Source organism: Pleurodeles waltl, chromosome 10 (assembly GCF_031143425.1).
Source record: "Pleurodeles waltl isolate 20211129_DDA chromosome 10, aPleWal1.hap1.20221129, whole genome shotgun sequence".
NCBI classification, from domain to species: Eukaryota; Metazoa; Chordata; class Amphibia; order Caudata; family Salamandridae; genus Pleurodeles; species Pleurodeles waltl.
The window spans coordinates 31,187,853-31,210,639 of NC_090449.1; the positions used below are offsets into that span (position 1 = coordinate 31,187,853).

A 22,787-nucleotide genomic window follows, 5' to 3' on the forward strand; every position below is an offset into this window, starting at 1 on the left:
GTTATTGCAAGCACTGTTTGTATACTCTCAAATTAAATACTATTAAAACATAAATGTTTTGTAGGTATTTCGAGACTTGATTTAAGCAGTTGTCTTTTTTCAGTATTACTGTGCATAGCTGCACTTTTTATAGTTGATGTTTTTGGCTCAGTATTTTGTAACTGGAAATGTTTGTTCAAGGTTGTATATTAACGTAGATCTTGCCTTGCATTCGGTTTTACTATCATAGTGGGAATAACACTATTGCCCTCATGTTTCTGACGTTGGACTGTAATGCTGAGGGAACCTTAAAGCTGTCTTACAACCATTAGCTGAAACTGTCGTATAGCCAATGGCAGGGGGTGTGATTCCTATATGATGATGGCTTCTTTCAGTTATATTTCAGTAATCAACTGGAACAAGGGTGCAGATCTGAGCATGTCTACAATCCCAGCTGAAGCTATGTTATTTGCAGCTTTAGATATGTATTTGTAAAGAAAGACTCACCATATAGGTATTCATGGTTAGTAGTACTTGGTGGGCTTGTTTGGTTGTTGACCCTGTTGGTGGCAATCCTACATAGACATCTACTCCACCTCTTACATGACGAGTTCTACAAGCATAATTCCTGGTCCGCATGATGTCCTCTGATGCATACTTCCCCATAACAGTCGAAGGCAGCTATTTTGTTACTTTGGGTAATTTTTGTAACAGCTATGACACTGCAAACGATCTTTAGTTTCCTCTCATTTAATGTCTACTTTCTGCTGTTTCCTCAAGAATCTATTGCCCATCCTGATGATTATCGCTCAGAGAGAAGAAATGAAACTATTTCACTGAGGTTAATTCATAAGTATGTGGAAGTGCCTTAATATGTAGGATATGGTTTTAAACAGTGCAAACACTCAACAATAGCGTACTCCCTGTCCCATATCCCGCAGAATATTGTTAATAAGTGATATTCTGGAATTTTGCAGGTGGTGCTGAGAGAGGATGGGCCGCTCTTCTAAAGACAAGCGAGACATTTACTACCGCCTCGCCAAAGAGGAGGGCTGGCGGGCGCGTAGCGCCTTCAAGCTGCTGCAGTTGGATGAGGAATTTCAACTTTTTCAGGGTAAGTCAGTCGTTTGAATAAAGAAAATAGTTCTATGGTGTAATGAGTTAAAACATTGATTTTTAAAATGTATTATGTGACACTGAAAAATCCTCTTATGTATAGAATGAATACAATGTATATAAAATACAACATTTAGGACTACAATTGCTCTTTAATGTTTTTTAACATTTGGTACAGCCCCTTGTTCTGTCAGTCTTAACAGGGAGATTGCCCAAAATATCCTCCCCCATATGTGTGTGTGTATATATATATATATATATATATATATATATATATATATATATATATAAATAATATATAGTCACTTTCCTTGCACCTACAGTTCACAACTTCTGTAAGCTTTAGTTTTCCTCATTTCACTCGCTGCCATCCTCGCCTTTCACCATATCTACCACTTTGTTCGACAGCTATTGACCCTTTCCACAAGCCTTATCTGCACCCTCACTCATGTATCATAAGGTAGCTCAAGTTAAAAACTTTTAGTCAGTTTAAAAAACTTTGTGTTTGTTAATGACACCCCTATGGCCAATTCATAATACAACAAATGAACATGACAAGGGTTACAGTACAGTTTGGAAACAGTAAAAATAAATTCAAACAATATGAAATGTGATAAAATGTCTTTTCCCTGGTAGGGTTGTGGAACTGCATTGGACTTTTTATTTTCTGTTTGGGTTGGTGGGTTTTTAACCAAGAACTTGTTTCTGCCAAAGTACTCCTTTTCAATGTGGAGTTCTTTTTGATAATGGCACATTCTGTCCCTGATTGATGCTCCTGTTCATAATATTGTTGATACTGCCTTTGCCATATACTTGTTATATTTTCTTTTCTTCTAACCTTGATTACCCTTAATACACCTACAATACCGATCTTTCATCCATTGAAAGTTAAAATGTATACAGTCGGTCTTAGGGTGAGTCTTATACTGTTTGCTCAGTTTCTTCATGCATACCATATCATGAAAGTTTAAAAAATAAAGGTGTCTCATTTAGTTATCTAATATGTATAAATACTGATCATCGTAAGAGGAGCACTTCTATTTATTCTAGCACTGTTATTTCCCTTGCAACGTTTAGCGACAGTCTGCAAAATGAACTTTAATGAGGGATATTATCAACTGAACCTTGGCCAAGTTAGGTTCGTGGAGCCTATTGGGTATCGGTGAGTTGAGGTGGCATGCCAAGGTTAAGGGAAAATGAAAGACTGGAAAATAATTTCTCTAAACCTTGGTGTTTCCAACTCTACCATAAACACGCAATGAGCTAAACAGTCAATTCAAGAGAAGGGCTAACAACTGTGAGGCAAATTAGGTGAACAGGCAACACACACAGGAAGACATTGATTTCTGGCATATTCCTAAAGATGATTGAAAAATGTGAAAAATATAAAGCCCTCTCTGCTAGAAAAGTAATTCTAGTTTGGTCTTATTGATCTCTACAGAGTTGCGTCCTGGGGCTCCACCTCATATTTTAGGATGAAAACTGGATCATGGAGGCTTCTGAGATCTCCTTATATGTAAATACATCTATATGCCCCAGAATTACTTTGAACAGAAGAACTCTTGCTTAGAAAGAAAGTAATCGCCCAGAGTGGTAATCCGGTGACAGGCTTAAGTAGTGAAGAGAAGACCACTATGGCTGAAAAAGTTAAGATCTGCCATTTGAAGGTCAGAATGTACCATTCCTTCAAATTCTGCTGTAACCCAGGAAAACGAAATAACCTGAAAGTAGTTAGAAGGACCATAGTCTGTTTTTTTCTCTAGTTAGGTAAGCTCTGTGTAACCCATGATGAGGAGTACATATGTTTTGGGACCAGATGAGAACTAGATAGTTTTGAAAACAATGAAGAAGACGTGAGTATCGAGAAAGGGGAAAAGGGGCTTGAGGAAAGAGAAACGAGTGAGCCTGGGTTATTCCGTAATGGAGTAAACAATGAAGTCTAACTACCCTATGAACTACACAGTACTTTGTCCCACTGAACTAAGAGGTTTTCAATTGGAGGAATCTATAAAGGTGATAGTTGATAAACTAAAGAAAACATACTAACAACTTTCGATAGATGATTATCCACTTACCTCCAGTGAAAATAACTTGGGCCTGTATAGGGAGTTTGAAGAGTCAATTGCTTTTAATGACCATTGCAGTCGCTTACGCAAAGTTAATATGGGCAGGGTAATCACTTTCTCTGTAGATGTTGTTTTCTTACAATCAATATAAAAGGAAAGTTAAAGAACAGTAAGTAGATATGACTGCATATCGAGAGATGTCTGGATTACCCATTATTATTATGCACATAATAATTACAATGTTTTCAGACTGCTCTGTTGTCACTGGTAAAGATAGGGAAATAAGGAGCAAAGTGAATTTCGTGCCAATTTTAGTTAACTTAGTCCGATTTGATGGGACAAGCATCCAATGACAATGGGAAATGTCTATGTTACAGTGGTCCATGGAGTGTGGTGAGTTGGCTCACACTCGCAGAGTGCAGCATCAAATCATGGTTTCAGTTACTTAAAAAAAAAATTCTTCAGACAGTTCTACACCCCATGGTTCCACATGTAGACTATTGGCGTGTTCATTAGTTATCAATAGATGCAGACATTGTGTTTGGACTATCCATGGTCCCACAGCTTCTTCAAGATTGTGTTAGGCTTCGTTCTTTGCTTCTGGTAGCCTGACTTTACAGTCTGCAACATAGAGATACATCTGTCACGATGGGAGATATAAACCCCGCTGATTCTGCTTTTGTCATCCAGTTGTTCACAAAATATGCTTGAGAATGAGTGCTGAATTGATCCAAGGCTATTAAGTTGTGATGTAGACTGTTGTGCCTTTACTGAAACACGAAGGTGAGCTTTCCCTTTCCTTCAAAGGTGTGCAGAGAGCCGTGGATCTGTGTGCGGCGCCTGGCAGCTGGAGTCAAGTTCTTAGTCGAAAGCTCAAGTAAGTAGGACAGGACATAAAGCAAACACTTAGTTGTAGTGCATTGTTGTTCACAATTCATTCATGTGTTACTCTGAGCATTAGCCACCCACTCCTTTCCGCTTACTTTTATGCCTTGCCCTCTTGTTCCAGGGGGACCAATGGAAAGAATTCAGAGGTAAAGATTGTGGCCGTTGACCTACAAGCCATGGCACCCCTGCCAGGGGTGATCCAGATCCAGGGAGACATTACAAAGGTACAGTTGTTCCACTCTGTCGTTAGCCACTGCTATTTTGTCATTTGTCTAATGCTCTTTTAGACTAACAGGGTTTGTTGTTATTGGGATAGTACTGTATGCCCGTCTCTGGACCTGGACTTTGACTGCTCCCCACGCACCTGTAAATTATATATCTAACTCTGCTATATTCTGTTATCATTACTGCTTCTTTGAGAAGTTCAGAGTAGGTGCCACATTGGATTGTTCAACTGCTGCCTCTAGTACTTTGGGGTAAATAGACTCAGTTGTATTTTTATGCATTACTAGCTCAAAGAAAGTGTGATTTCAAGCGAAAACATACATACAATACACATATAATCTCACTTTATAGATGTTAGTTAGATGAGTTGGGAATAGAGGAATATGTGGGTTGTGATGAGGGTGCACAGAAGAATTGGGTGGGGGGAAGCCACGAAGATAGAGCTGGAAAGGGACGGGAGTTTGGGAAGGTGGGAGTAGTAAGAGGCTGAAGTCAGTGAGGGTTTGTGCTGTAGCCATGAAGGCAGAGCAGAAGCTAGAAGGGGAGTTAGTTGAGGAAAGCTGGAGTGGGTCTCAGAAAGAGCAACGGTGTGGTCCTCTGATAAAGGAATGGACCAGACTCAGAAGGAGGAACAGACTGGGGCTCAATTAAGTGAATGCATTTGGATGAGGAAGGGATAAAGAGGGGGAACAAAGCTGGAATCGGAAAGATGAACAGAACCAAAGTTGAATTGGGAGCGGAGGCAAACTGAGTGGGTGTCAGAGGTGGAACGAGAAGGAGTTAGGAGTGAGTGGGATGTGGAACAGATTGAGATGGTTAAACGGGATTGGAGCAGCAATTGGAAAGAAAATTGGAGCAGGGGTCTAGAAGGGGATGAAGTGGGATGGAAAACCAAGTGGGATGTGGGACAGAGCAGGAATTGGATGGGGAAGGCAGAGGGAATGGGCTGGAGATGGAGCAGGAGTTGGCAAGGCCATGGGAGTCAGAAGGGCAAGGCAACGGGAGTCAGACTGGTAAGGCACATGTTTTTGAGTGGGAGTGAGGTGGGTAACAAGGTGGCAGTGGGGTGGCAGAACACAAAGTTGGAACAGAACTGGTATGTGGAAAGGGATGTATGAGTCAGTAGGAGGCAGTTTCAGATGTGGAAAGTGAGTGAAAGGGAAAGGAGCCAGAGCTAGAGTAAGGAAGGAAATTGAGTTGAAGTGGGGAACGCAATGGCCCTGGAGACAGGAAGAGACAGAGCAGTAACAGAGGTAGGATGGAGTCAGCATGAATACCAGTGTCATGTGGGACAGAGGCTTGATGGATTGAAGTCTGGGCGAGACATCACAGTAGCTAGGAGTAAGGCCTGTTAAAGTTTTGCTGTTGCGGCACAGAGTTTTAGTAAAGATTAGGTGTTGGAACACAGCCACAGAGGAGAATAAAGCCAGTGGTGGCATGGGAGCGTGAGCTGTTTTATTGTTGGTGGAAAAAGCTGGGGAGATAGATGGATGTTACATGAGAACCAATGGAGACGTTTGAATGGAGAGGGGTTGTGTACTATTGTAGCCAGTGGTCTTTTAATTGATATATGAGACAGTTCCTTTTTTTCCTCTACCTTTTTCCTCTAATGGTAACAACTGGGCTACTTAAATATTTTGGTTCCCGGCCTTTCCAGGAGCTTTTAAATTGAGTGGCTGAGGCTTCCCGTTGTTTAATGGCAAAGTATGTCTGGAGTTGCCTGGAATTTCTGAACTCGGGTTCCTTACAGGTGTCCACCGCACAGGAGATCATTCGGCATTTTGAAGGACAAGCAGCAGACCTGGTGGTGTGTGATGGAGCCCCAGATGGTGAGAAACTCGATTTTCATAACAGTCTCACTGCCTGCCAAAGTCACTGGTATCTGCTCTTTTCAGGCTCATGTCATACTTGCTTGCCATGTAGCTGATCTTTTGAATAAATGTCATACTTAAGCGCACACAGAATCCAAGCCGACATAGGTTTCAGCCTTTAAAATGTCCCATGCTTTGTTGTTACATGCCTTTAATGAAAGTTGACTGTTGGGAGTCCAGCAGACAGAAATGTTTTTAAACGTCTAGTGTCCAATGACTGGTGTTTCGCTCCACTGCAGTACTAAGAGTCTTATTTTCAGCGGTCCAGTTAGAGATGTGATAATTGCACCTGTTCAAATCCAGTACCCCCGGGATTGGATTTCACCATTTGCATTGGTTATTGCCTATTTCTGATGGTAAATTCTTGCAGATGCCTCGCATTATGATTTCCCTTTTGAGGCTTCAGATTGGTCTGGAATTTTCTTTCTCCAGCAGTGAGTCTCCAGGGACACCTGGAGGTGTCCGTCGCCTTCAGCCGCATCTCCTCCTCCGGATGTGACTTCACTTGGGTATAGTAGGCAGCACTTGGCATGCTGGAGTCAGTTCTTGTTTTTCCACACCTGATCAAGAACTCTCCCTTGTGCCTTACTGAGAAATTCCTCTGCTATTTAACAGCGACTATGTCAAATGGCTGTACAAAGTACTTTAGGCTTCAAACCTTGCAGATGGTGCTGCAAAAATATATAACTAGATGCGGATGGGATTATTGGGCCTCCGTGCACCCGAAGGCCTTCAGGGAGAGGGAGGCCAAACATTTTGTAGACTTTAAAGTGGAATCCCTTTTCCGATGATAAATCACCTTCCAAGGAACATTATCCACAAAAAGAAAACTCACAAAGTGTCCTAAGAAGGAAAGGTCTGCTTCCTTGAAGCATAGCATTACTTTCACCATTTGGAGTCTTGACACCATTCCCCGACGCTGGATTATTCATCGACGTCGGGTACATCCAGTTCCTTAAGAGATGGAACTGGAGTTCTTGGTCCTTCAACCAACTACCGAAGGCAGTCCCGACACCTCCCGGCACAGCAACCTCACATCACCAGCAGCAGCATATCTTGCCCCTTCGTGGGCTCTGCCATCTCCAAACCCCAATGACTGCTGCCCCTCCCATCATCTTCCAGTGGGTGGGAAGGACTCCTGTCTTATCTCGCAGCCGGAGGTGATCACAACACCCGTCCCTTCCTGTCCATCACTAAGAAGGATGGAGGATCGCTGCTTAACCTGGGTCGCTGCCTTGCAGATCTGTTTATAAGGCAGGGCAAGTTAAATATGTTTTCCAAACAAATGTCCTGTTCCCTTTGAATTTGGGAGATTGGTTGTCAGTCTTACTGTATCTTGCACCCATTAACACTCGGTTAAACTGTCATTCTCCCTCACTCACATTCAGTCTCCTACATACGCGTCTTTACTGTCAGTCATTTTCACTCCCTCTGACTTACTCCTTCACTGACTCGCCCTCACTTTAATTCACACACAGTCACAGAGACCACCTCACAGTCCTGGAATGGTGCAGGCTCCCACATGCACCCGTGTCAGCAGTCAAACATTGTCACTAGCTGACTCAGTTTGTTGCTGGGCCCGAAGTTGGTTTGCGTTTTATTTTTATTGTACTAAGAGTGAATAATAATTCACTTTTAATACAATAAAAATGGGCCTCAAAACAAGGAGAGTGCAGTGTTGCTGTGGAGCCCATAAAGGAGAGCTGCCACTGGTCAAGGGACGCCCATCCATCAAACCAGTCCATCCATCCTTTCACTTATCCACCCGCTTTTATCCATCCTTTCGCTCATCCATCCACCCTCACTCCATCATCCTCCCTTTGGCTCATCTATCTATCCACCCTTTCACTCATCCATCCATCCTTTCACTCACTCATCCATCTATTCAGCCATCTATCAATAAACCCCTTCCATTCTTTCATCCAGACATCCATCTACCCTGCATTTCACTCACACATCTATTGTTTTACTCATCCATCTTTACATGCGTCCTTTGGCTCTTCGATCCATGTTTTCAATCCATTTGTTCATCCACTCTTTTACGCTTCCACTCATCCATCCTTTCTCTCATCCATCTATCCATCCTTTCACTTCTCCATTCATCCTTTCACCTATCCATCCACTCTCCCTTTTACTCATACACCCTCTCTCCCTTTCACTCTTCCTTTCTTGCATCCATCCTTTCACTCATTCCTCCATGCATCTATCCATTAACCATTTCATCCATCCATCTATCCTTCCCTTCACTCACTCTCCCTCCCAAGTTCATTATGAGCCTTTGTCTGCCCAGCTGGAGACAGAAGAGGCCCAACAAGAACGCCACCCCTGTGACGCTGCTAAAGTGGGGTGGGATGGTGGTGGGGAGTGGCGATGCCTCTGATGCAGAAGCTTAACTGCACACTTACCTCTTAGTCTACTAGGGCAATTGGTGTCTGCAACTGGTTTCTCCCTTCTCTTGGGCCTCTACACAGTCGAGATAAGGAGCACTCTGTCATGCTCCATAATGTGATGTGTCACTGCCAGGAGAGGACCCCCCCGCTCCCCTCCAACAGCCTGCCCCTCTGTGATGATCAACAAATTGTTTCCACCCCCTCCCTCTTTGTCGTCATTGGCCTGCCTCAGCCATTGAAGTGAATGGAGCTTTGCCACCTCCTCCCAGGGCCACTGTTTAAGCAACCTAAAAGCAACAGGATCCATGGCTTTCTAACTCAGCACACCCTGTCCTGTGATGTCACTGCTTTAGTGTTTTAGCTTGTGCCTGCAGGTCAAAGAAAACCTCGCCCAGTCGGCACTTGCACAGTAGGACATCTGCAGAGTTTACGAGAGTTCACCCAGGAGATTCAGCACAATGTCTAGGAGCAGTAATTTCTTTTCAGCTGCTCTGTGTTTATTTCCCTGTTATTGCCTTCACCCTGAGGGTGGCAGGGAAACACCCCTTTTGCCCATGAACACCAGTTGCCCCAGCTGTTCTCAAGGGTTAGAGTGTGGTCCCAACACTCCCATCGGGACTGAGAAAAAGCACCGTGCTTCTTTACAAAGCTGTTAGTGGTCATAGCAGCTTCATTGCGGTGATCAGGCATCCATCAATGCTTATCCTTGGGTGACTGTTCTGTAAAGGCAGAGTCCCTGATGCTGGTGCTGGAACATCTCCAGTGGGCGATAAGTCTTCCCATGCTCTCTGATTTTCCATCATCACCTCGCTCCCACGTAAAGGCTGACTTCTAGTGTCTGACTCGAGCTGGAATCCCTGTTAGGTATTTCTTATGCCTGACTTAAGGATCCTGCTGATGCTGCATAGCAGATTGTGGATGAGAGCTCTCCAGTGGTGTCTGAGGAGACAGTGGCTGTTACACCAAGCAAGTCTCTTGACTCAGATGTAGATTTGCCAGCTGGTGCTTCAGAATCTGCACTGGTAGATGGACTCCTCCCATTTAGTCCTCCCAGATTCGGGCTGGCATGGTCGTGTATGCCCCCTCGCTCAACTGGGATACTAATATGAGCATCATTTGTTATGTTAAGGTAGTTTGTAAAGCGCTACAAATACCCAAAGGGTTCTTGGCGCTGAGTAGGCCAAAGAAGCCCACCAAAGAGTGGAGGGCCTAAGAGCAGAATGGTACAAAGCAATATTGATGATCGAAGAGCGGGAAGTAGCTAAGTCAGAGGTGTACGGCCAGGGAAACATCCTTTCTTACGACTTAGCGCAACAACGCTTTTTTTAACCACCACTCCGTTATTTTGTGCCTTAACTACGTATGTTCTGAACAACGAACAGGCGTGGTTAAGGTACAAAGAAGGGAGTTGGCGAAGGAGGACGACGCAGGTGACAAGGGGTCGACTAAGGTAAGTGGTGGGTTTAGGTTTTGGGGAGGGGGTGGGGGATGGTGGGTTTTAGGTTTTGGGGAGGGGGTGGGGCGTTTTTGGTTTTAGGGAGGGGGTGGGGGTTAGGGGTTTTAGGTTTTGGGGTGGGGTTGGGGCATTTTTGGTTTTCTGGAGCGGGTGGGGGGGTTGGGTCGTTTTTGGTTTTCGGGTGGGGGTTGGGTCGTTTTTGGTTTTGGGGTGGGGTTGAGGGGGTGGGGCGTTTTTGGTTTTGGGGTGGGGGTTTTAGGTTTTGGGGTGGGGCGTTTTTGGTTTTGGGGTGGGGTGGTCAGGGGGTTTTAGGTTTTGGGCTGGGGTTGGGGGGTGGGGTGTTTTTGGTTTTGGGGAGGGGGTGGGGTGGTCAGGGGGTTTTAGGTTTTGGTTGGGGGGGTGGGGCGTTTTTGGTTTTGGGGAGGGGGGTCAGGGGGTTTTAGGTTTTGGGGAGGGGTTGGGGGTGGGGTGTTTTTGGTTTTGGGGAGGGGGTGGGAGTCGGGGTTTTAGGTTTTGGGGAGGGGGTGGAGGTCGGGGTTTTAGGGTGGGGTTGGGGCGTTTTTGGTTTTGGGGAGGGGGTGGGGGTTAGGGGGTTTTGGGGTGGGGTGGTGGGGCGTTTTTGGTTTTGGGGAGGGGGTGGGGGTTAGGGGGTTTTAGGTTTTGGGGTGGGGCGTTTTTGGTTTTGGGGAGGGGGTGGGGGGTAAGGGTTTTTTGGTTTTGGGGTGGGGTTGGGGGGTGGGGCGTTTTTGGTTTTGGGGTGGGGGATCAGGGGGTTTTAGGTTTTGGGGTGGGGTTGGGGGGTGGGGCGTTTTTGGGGTGGGGGTCAGGGGGTTTTAGGTTTTGGGGTGGGATTGGGGGGGATGGGGCGTTTTTGGTTTTGGGGAGGGGGTGGGGGTCAGGGGGTTTTAGGTTTTGGGGTGGGGTTGGGGGGGCGGGACGTTTTTGGTTTTGGGGTGGAGGTTAGGGGGTTTTAGGTTTTGGGGTGGGGTTGGGGGGGTGGGGTGAGGGATGTAGGATGAATGGTGCCTATTAGTAATGTTTTTACCAGGAATGCCTTTACAATGAAATATCGTTGTTAAGGCATTCATGGTAAAATCATTAGTAGTAAGAACGAGGTCGGTGTTCCGACCTCGTTGTTAAGGCAGTAGTTGTTTTTAAAGTCTGTGTTCTGTCGTACAATCGTACGGCCAAGTTTTCATGGCTTCCCAAAATGTGCTTGATTTGCGGTCTGCACAACATGTGCTGGAGCTGCGGGCACACCATCTTGCCTTGATGACTTTTCTCCCTTCAATCCCGGGGGCGGAGGTTTGGGCCGAATCCTAATGAACAATACTACCACTATCCATTATATCAAAAGACTGGGCTGTGTCTCATCGTGAGCCCTATGATGGAAAGTGATTTGCCTGTGGAAGTGGGTGCAGCAACGGGGGTAAACCTTGCAGTAGTGGTTCACCTAGGAGACTCCTTATGCGTGAGGCCAGATGCTCTCAGTTGCCTCTCAGTGAAAACCACGAGTCTGAAGTGACTGGGGTGACCTGTTTCAAATTGGGGTTTCCGTTATTGTGTCTCTCCATGACATCCCAGAACAAGAAGTGTCTTCAATTTTATGTCACTATTTTCCCTCTGAATATTTCCCTTGGGGATTCCTTCAGATTTTACTGGTCTCTGGGTGTGCTGCACATATTTCCATCCATCCCACTTCAGCCAAAAGTACTGTGGCATGATCCAGCACTACTGATTATAAAAACACCCCCAGACCGGTTCACGAAGTCAGTTAAGACTCAGCATTCAGATACCCCTTCCTCTCCCATTCAGAGCTGGCCTGCTCTTGCAGCAGGGTGGTCAGATTTTCTACTCCAATCCCCAAGGCTGCCTGTGTGTAGCTTCCACTGTGCCAGTTAGATTCCTGTTGCTTTCCTGATGAGGTCCCAGGGGTCCTCCCGCATTCACATTCAACCAAACAGGACATTTGCATCAGCTGGATCACAGGTATATTGTCACAGTACATCGACTGCACAGAACTGAGCTGATGATCCGCCTTTTGTAGACTTTGCTGACGCTTACAAGGGGTTTCCTGTGCATCTTTACTTCTTAAATGAACTGATGAATTAGCCTTGACAATTAAAAGGAAGAAGGTTCCTGCAAATATGTCCTCTTGCTTTGCACCAGCGCTGCCTCGCTAGTTTGGTTCCCAAGTGTGTGGCACTTGTTACTTATAGTTCTTAGTGCTAAGTAGTCACTTCTCACAAGGAAGGATTGTTGGTAAACCCTTTCCTTCATATGTACATCTTGAAAGCTGCTCTCCTTTTGAATTTAGCTTTCTTAAATGACTAATCCCCGGGTTTAGTTGGAAATCAAAATCGTGGTAAAAAGAGATTTCTCTACACAAGATTCAAGAGGCTCAGGATCTGTCATGAGGAGGATTTGTACAATCTGGTTGTGGATAGGGCCCTTTAATTTTAATTGGGTAGTCAGACCCTTTAGGAGCTATAGTCTGGCTTATAGACATGCACTTGCTCTCCAAACACACCTAGATATGACTGTGTGGCTCTCCAAGCACACCTCTGGATACGACTGTGTGGCTCTCCAAGCACACCTCTGGATACGACTGTGTGGCTCTCCAAGCACACCTCTGGATACGACTGTGTGGCTCTCCAAGCACACCCCTGGATACGACTGTGTGGCTCTCCAAGCACACCCCTGGATACGACTGTGTGGCTCTCCAAGCACACCTCTGGATACGACTGTGCGGCTCTCCAAGCACACCTCTGGATACGACTGTGCGGCTCTCCAAGCACACCTCTGGATACGACTGTGCGGCTCTCCAAGCACACCTCTGGATATGACTGGATACGACTGTGTGGCTCTCCAAGCACACCTCTGGATATGACTGTGTGGCTCTCCAAGCACACCTCTGGATATGACTGTGTGGCTCTCCAAGCACACCTCTGGATATGACTGTATGGCTCTCCAAGCACACCTCTGGATACGACTGTGTGGCTCTCCAAGCACACCTCTGGATACGACTGTGTGGCTCTCCAAGCACACCTCTGGATACGACTGTGTGGCTCTCCAAGCACACCTCTGGATACGACTGTGCGGCTCTCCAAGCACACCTCTGGATACGACTGTGCGGCTCTCCAAGCACACCTCTGGATATGACTGTGCGGCTCTCAAAGCACACCTGGATATGACTGTGTGGAGAACCTTCATACATCACATTGCACTATCATTCTGCGTCCTTGTTCACAGTCCAGCAGCTGGATCACATTTGTTTTATTGCTCCACCAGCTTTCTGCTGGAGCAGGGTGTGTGAGACTTTGGTGTTGTAGGAATAACCTGCCATGTATGGAGTGGAACAGCTTTGGTTTGTCAAAAAGAGAAAAGTGTGGCCTATACTGCTATGGATTTTGGTGTCCAAGCATTACTAGGGTTCTTGAATGACCACAACCCTAAATTGTTTTTGTTTTTCTTGACTGGGTGCCTCTAAATGAAGACCGATCTCTTATTCTGTTTTTTTTTCTTTTGTATGGGTCTGTGTTTGTGTGGCAGTCCCATGGTAATCATGTTCTTCCTACTTCTCTTTTAGTGACTGGACTTCATGACATTGATGAATACATCCAGGCACAACTTCTGCTGGCGGTAAGTTGAAGTTACTGAAAAGAAGCACGTTTCTGAGTCCATCTAAAAAAAAAATATATATATATATATATATATGTGTGTCTTTAAATCTTAAGTAGCGTAGTAGTTTCATAATTATATTAAATGTGACTTTGGAAACTAATTTATTAAACTATTGACAAGAGACTATTATTGTGGTTTGAGCTCCCATACAGCCAAAAACAATCCAGTTTCTAAAAGAAAATGGTGGTTTATGTGAGGAATCCTGAGCTTACTCCTTGTCACTGGCAGCATGACCTTCCTTGGAGGAAAGTGCATGTGGACGTGCAGCAACATGCTAATAAAAAAGTTCGAATTTCAAACTAAGTAAGGTATTAAAAACAATTTAAATGATTAATGTTGCACAATCGTCAGTAAATCTCAATTAGGGATCCCGTGATTAATTAACAAAAAAAAAAAGCAGTGGCAAAGCCAATAGGTCTTGCCTATGCAAGAGCTATTGGCTTTGCCAATGTGTTTTAACCACGTTGTACACCAGTGTGGCTGCTGTTCAGCATGGCTAAAGGTTAGTGGCATAGAGTCGTGTGGATTGTCGTGGAATGACAGAGTGGATTTGAGTGGCATAGAGTGGTGCATAGTGGAGTGGCGTAGAGTTGAGTGATGCAGAGTAGAGTGCAGTGGCGTAGAGTGGAGTTGAGTGGCATAGAGTGCAGTGGTGCAGAGTAGCATAGAATGGAGCGGTGCAGAGTGGTATCAGAGGGGATTTGAGTAGAGTGGCGTAGAGAGCAGTGGTTAGGAGTAGAGTGGCATAAGTAAGCAAGCAGAGTAGAATAGAGTGGCATAGAGCAGAGTATGCAGGCAACACATTTTCAATGGCAATGACCATTACATTTGCACAAACATACAGTTTTACTAATGAAACCATTCAGTGCACAAACGAAAATGTGTGGAAATTGCAACATCTAGTGTAATGATTTGTTTTGAGCATATTAAAGTATTTGTTTCTAACACACTTAAGAAATAAACAAAAAATGTGCTTCATTTGTGTTCCTAATTCTGATATATTCTGAAATACTTACACAGTTCATATAAATGTAGCATGTGCTAGAAAAACCTTTTTGCTACTCCTAGCATCCAATAAGATTGTCACATAAATCCTCTCACGTTGAAGTCAGAGAAAGAAAAGTAAACAAGTGCTCTCGGAAGATAGTGCCTGACGTTTGACCTCCGTCTTTAAAAGCAGAGCAAGTGGGATAAGATAAGTACAAGATTTAAAAGCCACCTTGAAAAGGGAATTTGTGGATTTTTTTTCTCATCGCAGGCAATAAAGTCTTCCGAATTAAAAATGTAAATAAATGAATGCTGGGTGTAATTGCAGAAAATGGCCACTGGATGTCAGCAGAACACTAGCTTTAGGCACTGAGCCAAAGTAATACTCTAATCAAAGTCATTCCCTCTTCGCCAAGTGAACACTTACAAAAAAAGAGTAGCTTTTGGGAAAATGATGCTCTTTAAAGGAGAGCTGCACCCATAATATGTGTTTATTTTTTTTTTAAAGCAGCCATTGTAACTAACTGTCAAAATGTTCCAAAACTAATCGACGATTCTGTAACTATTTACTTGATGTTCCAAAACTTTCCAAATTTACGGAGAATGTTACATGGACATCAGGTCATGTGTTAAATTGAGGGGGAAAAAAACTTTTGCCCACTTCTAGTCAAGACCTCATTTAAACTCCAGTTACTGTCTTGCTGGTTTTCTTTTTCCTTTTGTTTGGGGGGGGATAAACCTTCAGCAGCAGAGAGCCCAACTGAAGCAGGGATCTCATGCCTCATTCCTTCAACCAGCAAGCGGAAATCTTCCCAAATAATTGTCTCATGTCTTTTCAGTTTCAGTAGCACTCATTCCAAGAGCAACTACCTTTGGCCTTTATATCATGAGTGTAAAAACTCTCACCTTCTTGACACCGCTTTCTCCACTTTCCAAATTCCTGTGCCTGAAATAATGGGCCAGGATTATGGCTTCCTTTCCCTCGAGTAAACAGACTAAACTGGTATTCTCAAAGGTAGGCATATACATTATAGAAGTCACTTCTGAACAGTGCTTAATTTGTGCTTGTTGTTTCCGGTGCGGAGCACCAGCACTTATTTCTGAAGGCCGGCGCTTAGTTTTCTGTCTCAAGCATTTACTGCGAGCAAAAGACACGTGGGAAAGACAGAGGAAAAGAAAAACTAAAAAGCGTCAGAAAAGGGAAAAGGAGGAAGCTGCAAGAGTGAGCTGAAGGGGCAGGGAGTGACTGTAAATGGTTTGAAGAGGCCTGAAGTGGCTTCAGGATTACGCTGCCTCAGTATTATGTGCGCGCACTTTTAATTGCAGTAGCCACGTGTTTAAGAAGAGAGCTTTGACCACCGAGACCTTTTTATTTACAAATTAAGCACTGCTTCTGAAACACCTAAAATCACAATCCTTGTGTCACATCCGTGTATCGGACCCACAGGGCAGATGTGGTGGCTCCTCTTCCCCAAATGTGATCATTTGCCAGTGATGTCCAGCCTAATATGGCTGTGGCAAATGGGCGAAGTAAAACTTTTTCCACACTTGACTCTTAGGGTAGCAAGGTTGCACAGTCACAGATTTCTCAGGGAAGTAGTGTGAGGGGCACAAGCTCAGAAATCAACAACCAGACACAATAACATCAGAGTGTTGCCAATTGTTTGTCTTTTAATAAGAGTACTTTTTATTCACACAACAGTACTAAATACTACAAAGTTAAATCTTGTATACAGGGCAGTGATCCTGGTTACGATTCTGCCTTGTGGCGCCCCACCTGTTGGTTTCCTTTGTGGACATCCTCCTCTGTGACCCCTTGGTAGCTTTCCCTCCCACTAGTTGGGGTAGTAGCAGGAATCTTGCTCAGACGCAGGGTTAATTACCTCAGAAGTCAGCTGCACTATCGGTGTACATTTCTGAAGATTCTTACCTGTGTGGCGTATTGGGTGATGTGTTAAGTCTCTTGTGATTCTCCAGAGCGGGCCCAGCAGTCTCGCCGTACTCCCACAGGTAGAGGGTCACGATGAACAAAGATGGTTTCAGGAGCTGCAGAGAATGCCAAGTGTATCCCACATCTCCCTGGATTTTGCCATCCAGCTCATTCAGTGGTGAGCAGTGGCCTGGGTGCTTATGTCCAGGCCCAGTTGCAGCTACATCTAGCTACAAGATGTGAGTTCGGTCCAGCGGAGCTATTTGTGTAAATTGGGTACAGGCCTAGGCAAAGCTGTCAGTCACCCGAGCAGTCATAGGCCTAATTGGCCAGTGCAGTCACCATGCCATATGTAGCCCTGTCTGGGTTACTGCAGGCAGCTGCACCCCAGAACAGCCAACTGCATGCAGCTATAGCCCCGATCGGCCTTACACAGCCAATTGCATCCAATAAAAGCCCAAAGCAAGCAGTTTTACACCTGATGAGGATGATGGAGGCAGTTACAGCCTGATCACACAATGCACTCTCAAAGGAGCCCTGTTGGAGAAACTGCGAGACCATCTGGATAACCAGCTGCTCCCGGATTTGCTCTGTTAGTTCACTTCCTCTTGGTAACCTTCAGTCCCTTGAACCCGCTGGGCTTCTCCTCCAGGATTGTTTCCCCTCCAGCACGGACAGCCAAACTCCTTCCTTGTCTAAGCAGGCAGATGTCTAGGCACTGGGTAGAACCTTATCTCCTCCAGCACAAACTGTAGATCTCTAGTAATGTTCCTTCCCTCACTTCTAAAAGACTGCCTGTCAGCTCACACAGGAGATTGACTGCCAGCTCAGGCAGCAGCCTTTCAAGCACTCTGCACAGCACTCCCTTGTTCATGAAGGACGTGGACCTTGAACAACATGGGGTGATTTGGATCCAACTTTTATTCAGTTTGTAGACAGAGGATGTGGATCCAGTGTCTCAAACTTTAGAACTTGTTTTGAGTGGTTCTTCTTTCAAGTGTCCAAGTATCCTACACAGCCTTCTTGCAGCGTGATGGTTCCATCTCAGATAGCAATAGGGTTGTCTCCATCTGGAGCATCCACAACACAGGTACAATGAAGTGTGAGGTTTCTGCACTGTGTTGTCATTAGCCTCTATGAAGAAGTAATCTGAGATAGGCAAAAAGGAAGATCTGAGCTAGAAACTTCCTCACCTAGCACAACAGACACTGTAGTCCTACCATTCCCTCCTTCCCCCTGCCATCAAGCAAATGGTAGGGCTCAGGAAATACTGATCAACATCCCCATCCCAGCATCATCTTTATAATTGGTTTTTATTTTTCCTAGAGAATTACTCTTCTACCGAGCATCAACCATAATTATGAAGAAGTACACTTTTGCCACAGCAAGTGCTTAGAGAGAGCAACTTCACATGCAACATAGAACTTTATCGCTTGTTATCACTTAACATGGAAGAGTGTAAACCTTCATGTCATGACTGGGAACATTAGGCATTGTAGCCTTACTTTTACAAGGTACTAGGACCGCTAATGTATATAGTGTTACATTTAGCGTTTCAACTATAAAAATAGGACGAGTATAATTTTGGGTAGACAAGCCTAATCTGAAGTGTGACATAGCAGTCTCCAAGCCCCTCATATCAGGTTTGTTCCCAATGTGGAAAGTCAAAAGCTTCAATACTTGTTCACAATGGTTATTTGGTTTTTAGGCAGTCTGCATTGTTTGTGTGCACTTGCTGCTGACTTACAAAGAAGTAACATTTGCCAGTTAGCCAACATGGTTTTAGTTTATTAGGGAAAGGCATCTTTAATGTGGAGCAGTTCCAACAAGCCAGCTGCTATGCAGATCCACAAATATTGAAACAATCCATGGATGAAATCTGAAAAGACGATTTCCCATAGCTTATAATGTTGATCAACAATCACAAAAATGTATCTCCCTGTTTGACAAAATGTTTCTGTTATTGTTTACCTTTGAACTTCATCATGGATTTTAGTAGTGCCCCCAAGAGTTAGAAATCTTTATTGACGGAGCATTTTCATTGGGAACTCTGTTTAGGGTCTCTTGAAAACAGTGTGTTTGAAGTTTTGGGATCCATGAGCAATGTCCTCTTCTTTCTGAAACCTCCTCCACTCCCTCACTGAATATATCCGAAGTTTAGTGCTTAGATTTCTTGCATACTATCCACAAACTACAGTTAAGGAGAGTAGGCAAAGGATATTTGTCATTTTCTAAAGAGGACATAATGTAAGCATGCAGACTAGTGAGATACAACACAAGTGTTAGACTTTGAAAAACAGTAAGAGACTAAACACAGATCCTACCACAAAGCTCAGGCCAGGCCTCTGTTTGGATTTAGTTTGGAATAATCTTTGATTTAATCAGTTTTCTTACTCTCCCATGTAGGCCCTGAACATTACTACTCACGTGCTGAAGAGCGGGGGCACCTTTGTGGCCAAGGTGAGTCCATGGTGGGTTTAGCACCTCCTCACTCAAATGTTTTCGACTTACATATCAGCCTTTCCCCTCTGTGGATCTCTAGGTGCAAATCTAACTATCTGTCCCTTTTCTCCATCATTGTTCTATTCCTTTTTTTCCTCTTTTTTTCAGATCTTCCGTGGAAAGGATGTGACTTTGCTCTACTCACAGTTACAAATTTTCTTCAGGGAGGTTACATGCGCTAAACCCCGCAGCAGCCGCAACTCCAGCATTGGTTAGTGTTTATATAGTGCTTGCAGCCAGAGCAAATGAAGCAGTTTGGAAGAAATGGTGCAAGATCAAAATAGCAAATAAGTATTAGCTATTGAGCCTGACACTGCCCTTTAATCGCTGATTGTTGCACGCTCTGCACCAATCTTTCCACCCTGAAACCTTCACCCCACGCTCGCATTCTCTATCACCCCACCTTCCACCCTCCTACACCCAACTCTCATTTACCTCAGTCCACAACCATACTCTTCCGGTTTTCCACAGCTACTCTGTGATACATTATTTGTTTTCAGGTGCCCGTGCCAGGCCTCTCATCATTTACCTTTCTATTCCACTCATCTAAGACTACCCTGCTCCTTCCTCATCCAAGGGGAAAGAGAGATCACAGCCTTTCACTTACCCCTTTGTGTCCACCACTTCACAGCTCACTCTTCCTTTTGCAGTGACCCCTGCCTCTCTGCGGTGACCTCTCATCCCTCTCTTTCTCCCTGTCTGTTTCTCTCTGACACCCAGCCTCTCTTTCTGTCAAGACCTTTGCAGTTTCCTTCCTAGCAAGCATTGGGGCTCCACGCCGCTGCAGGATAAGGAGTGGAGTTAGTGATACAGTTGCATGTCTTGAGTAGCAGGTGAGGGTATTACAGAAATACACACATGTACTGATTAGGTATGCGTCCTCTTCCCAAAGTCTCAGATCAGAAATAGGGAACATGGATCTGGAGAAATGATGTGGGGCCACAGTTGCACCTCCTGCAAATAAGGAAAGCAAGACTAGAGAGTACGGCCGGAAAGCATAACCCCCACTATGAATGCTCATCTGGCACTCTTGAGTGGGAGTGTCCCACTTTATGGAGAACATTTAATCTCCTTCTGGTGAAAACTGTGCTTTGTGTGTTGGGGAATGCATGCAAAGGTTGTGTAGGTTATGTCTACAGCCATTTACTTGGAACAGTGCATGGATCATTATAAAGTATATAGTTGGGAAATTGCCCTTGAATTGTGTCTTATTCTATCTATCTCTACCGCTCCCCGCTAGAAGCCTTTGTTGTGTGCCGAGGTTACTCCCCTCCTGAGGGCTATGTGCCGAACATGTCCAACCCGCTTCTCGATCATTGCTATGGTAAGACCAATTAAAAACTCGATATTTTTTCTCCAGGATTGGTGTGCTTATAGTAACTTTATAAATATATGAATTAAATGACCATTTGTTGTTAACCTGAGGTTGCCCTTGTTGAGAAAGTTACTTACAGGTATCAGCAGTGTTAAATGCATAAATTCAAAGGATCTGAGATTCTTTTTTTTGGTAGTGAGGGGTACATTTCCTCACTCTTGGTTTCCTTTGCCCTTTCGCAGTCCTTGGCTCAGTCCGGATGTCCTGCCGTAAGGCCATAGCTTTGTCTGTTGAACAAGTAATGAATTCTGAATGGCCTCACACCACCCTTTGACTTTCTAGACATAGTCTTCAACAGGAACAGCCAAAGGCACTCTCTCGAGTGCCTGCGGGGCAGACATACTTCATGTTGCGTGGGGACTGAAAGAGACCTTTTTCCCTTAAGGTGGTGATCCACATTGATGTTCTTCTATGCAAGGAGCTGTTGAATGTTCCATAAATGAACACCTGCTCTAATCCAGAGATCTTCCTCCTTTACTTTCACAAGAGCAGTCCCTGTTCCCAGTGGCAGTCTTGCAGTTCACCTCTCACGATTAACTCAGTCTTTCTGTTTCTTGAGAGTTCAAACAAGACCAGAAATGAACAGCTTTCTTACCCATTTCTGAGCCTGTACACTGGTGAACTTTGAATGGAAACGTCTGGCACGGCTATGGACAAATTAGTTTGTATTCTAAACTTTAGTGAGGTTCCAGAGCAGGGGTGGATGTTTTGCCTTAGTCTGACTCTTCGAGTACCATCCCCAGGGAGTAGGTCAGAAGCAACATCCCACTTCAGCTTACGACTGGATTGCCAGAAACGTTAAATCTTTGCCAGGGTGATAGGCTGGTGTGACCGTCGGCACTTTTTCAATTAGGTAAGAGTTTATGGCTCCAGAGAAAGTTAGGTGTTGTATCGCTCTGTTTTCTGAAGACGTCTACACAAATCCTCAGATGCGCTCTTTGATAAGCCATTTCAGGTTGGTTGTTGGTGTGTCTAATTGTTGTGTTGCTCAATAATACCCAACACCATCAGTTTGTACAGTTATGTCTCATGTTTATATCGAGGCCATAGATTTAACTGTTCATTTTGTATTCTGGGGTCTTGTTGATTCCTTTCCTGTGCTTAGATGTGGATTTTAACCAGCTGGAAGGTCCAAACCGCGTAATTGTCCCGTTTCTGGCATGCGGGGACCTGAGTGCGTATGATTCAGACCAGACGTATCCCCTTCAGGTGAGACAGCAAAGGAAAACCCTTCGCTTTCAGTTTTGGAGTTTGAGCATTTCACAATGGCCACTCCAGCTTCACTTTCCATTTACAGTGTTCCCGTTTGGGTCTTTCCTTCTGCTTCTCTAAAAGCAGGTTAAATGCAAAATCAAGTGGCTTGGTGTCTCTGAGGACATACGCTAGTTATGAAAGAAGTGGGGCTCTCTCACACTGCTCTGATTGGCTAAACTGTGGCATATGCCAGGGACTAATAGCAACCCCTCAGAGAAGCCAGCGCCCTAAGCAAGTCATTTGTTATGAAATGTGAAAAATCGAATTGTAAACCTAGACGTTACAAAAGAAAGATTAATGAAAAAAGTGATGGGGCCCATGGTGAATACAGATATGCTTCTGAGTCCCTTTAAAGTTGTCTGCTTGCAATGTACTTAACAGTGAGTGCTTCCAAGGCGACTAGAGATTGGAAACAATGTTGAGGGTATCTTTATTTTGTTTTTGCTGCAGCACTCTCTGGAATAATGTTTGAATTGGGACATCTGTATTCTGAATTGGTTACTGTCCCCTCTTCCGGGAAAAGCATGTGCTATTTGCATCACAAATAGATCTAAGAAATGTGGCACACAAGACAGAGGTTTTGAGGACACTGAAATTACATGCCTTGTTTTTGATGTTGGTGTGAGAAAGGTCATAAGACCCTGTCTTAATGTTGGGGTTTTAAAATTCTCAATGCCAAACTAAAACCGTGCTTCTCCCATTCCTGTTCCATAGTTGGAGCCCGGCAAAGAGTACACCTATGTACCTCCGACGCAGCCTCCCATCTGCCCACCCTACCAAGAGGCCTGCTTCTTGAAGAAGAACAACCTGTTGGCCAGGGAGAAAGGACCTACGCTGTCGGAGACCAGCACCAAGCTGCCCATGCCCACCTCTGAGGCAGCTAGTCTAGAGACCCATGTGCAGGCAGGAATTGAGGCTCTCACTGTTGCCCCTTAGAGGGAGCTGCGTTCAGTGTTGTTGTACATAGATGTTGGTTTTATTTTTTATAGTTTGTGCACATTTTAATTCAGCTTTTAATGTCTGTAAATAAATAATTACAACACAGTTTACTTTTTTTTAAATCA

At 44.5% G+C, this 22,787-nt stretch overlaps 1 protein-coding gene across 2 annotated transcripts in view; it reads left to right on the plus strand.

Moving 5' to 3' along the window:
• Positions 1-22,787, plus strand: part of FTSJ1 (FtsJ RNA 2'-O-methyltransferase 1) — a 29,397-nt gene extending 6,610 nt beyond the window's left edge. The window contains exons 2-11 of one of the 2 annotated variants that reach the window (XM_069209537.1): positions 957-1,093; positions 3,969-4,038; positions 4,171-4,273; positions 6,025-6,103; positions 13,581-13,633; positions 18,999-19,052; positions 19,203-19,305; positions 20,335-20,418; positions 21,575-21,678; positions 22,438-22,787. In XM_069209537.1, the coding sequence (XP_069065638.1) occupies positions 973-1,093; positions 3,969-4,038; positions 4,171-4,273; positions 6,025-6,103; positions 13,581-13,633; positions 18,999-19,052; positions 19,203-19,305; positions 20,335-20,418; positions 21,575-21,678; positions 22,438-22,659 (993 nt within the window). In that variant the 5' untranslated portion in view covers positions 957-972 and the 3' untranslated portion in view covers positions 22,660-22,787. The remainder of the gene's footprint in view (positions 1-956; positions 1,094-3,968; positions 4,039-4,170; positions 4,274-6,024; positions 6,104-13,580; positions 13,634-18,998; positions 19,053-19,202; positions 19,306-20,334; positions 20,419-21,574; positions 21,679-22,437) is intronic. The other variant, XM_069209538.1, reaches the window with a different exon arrangement.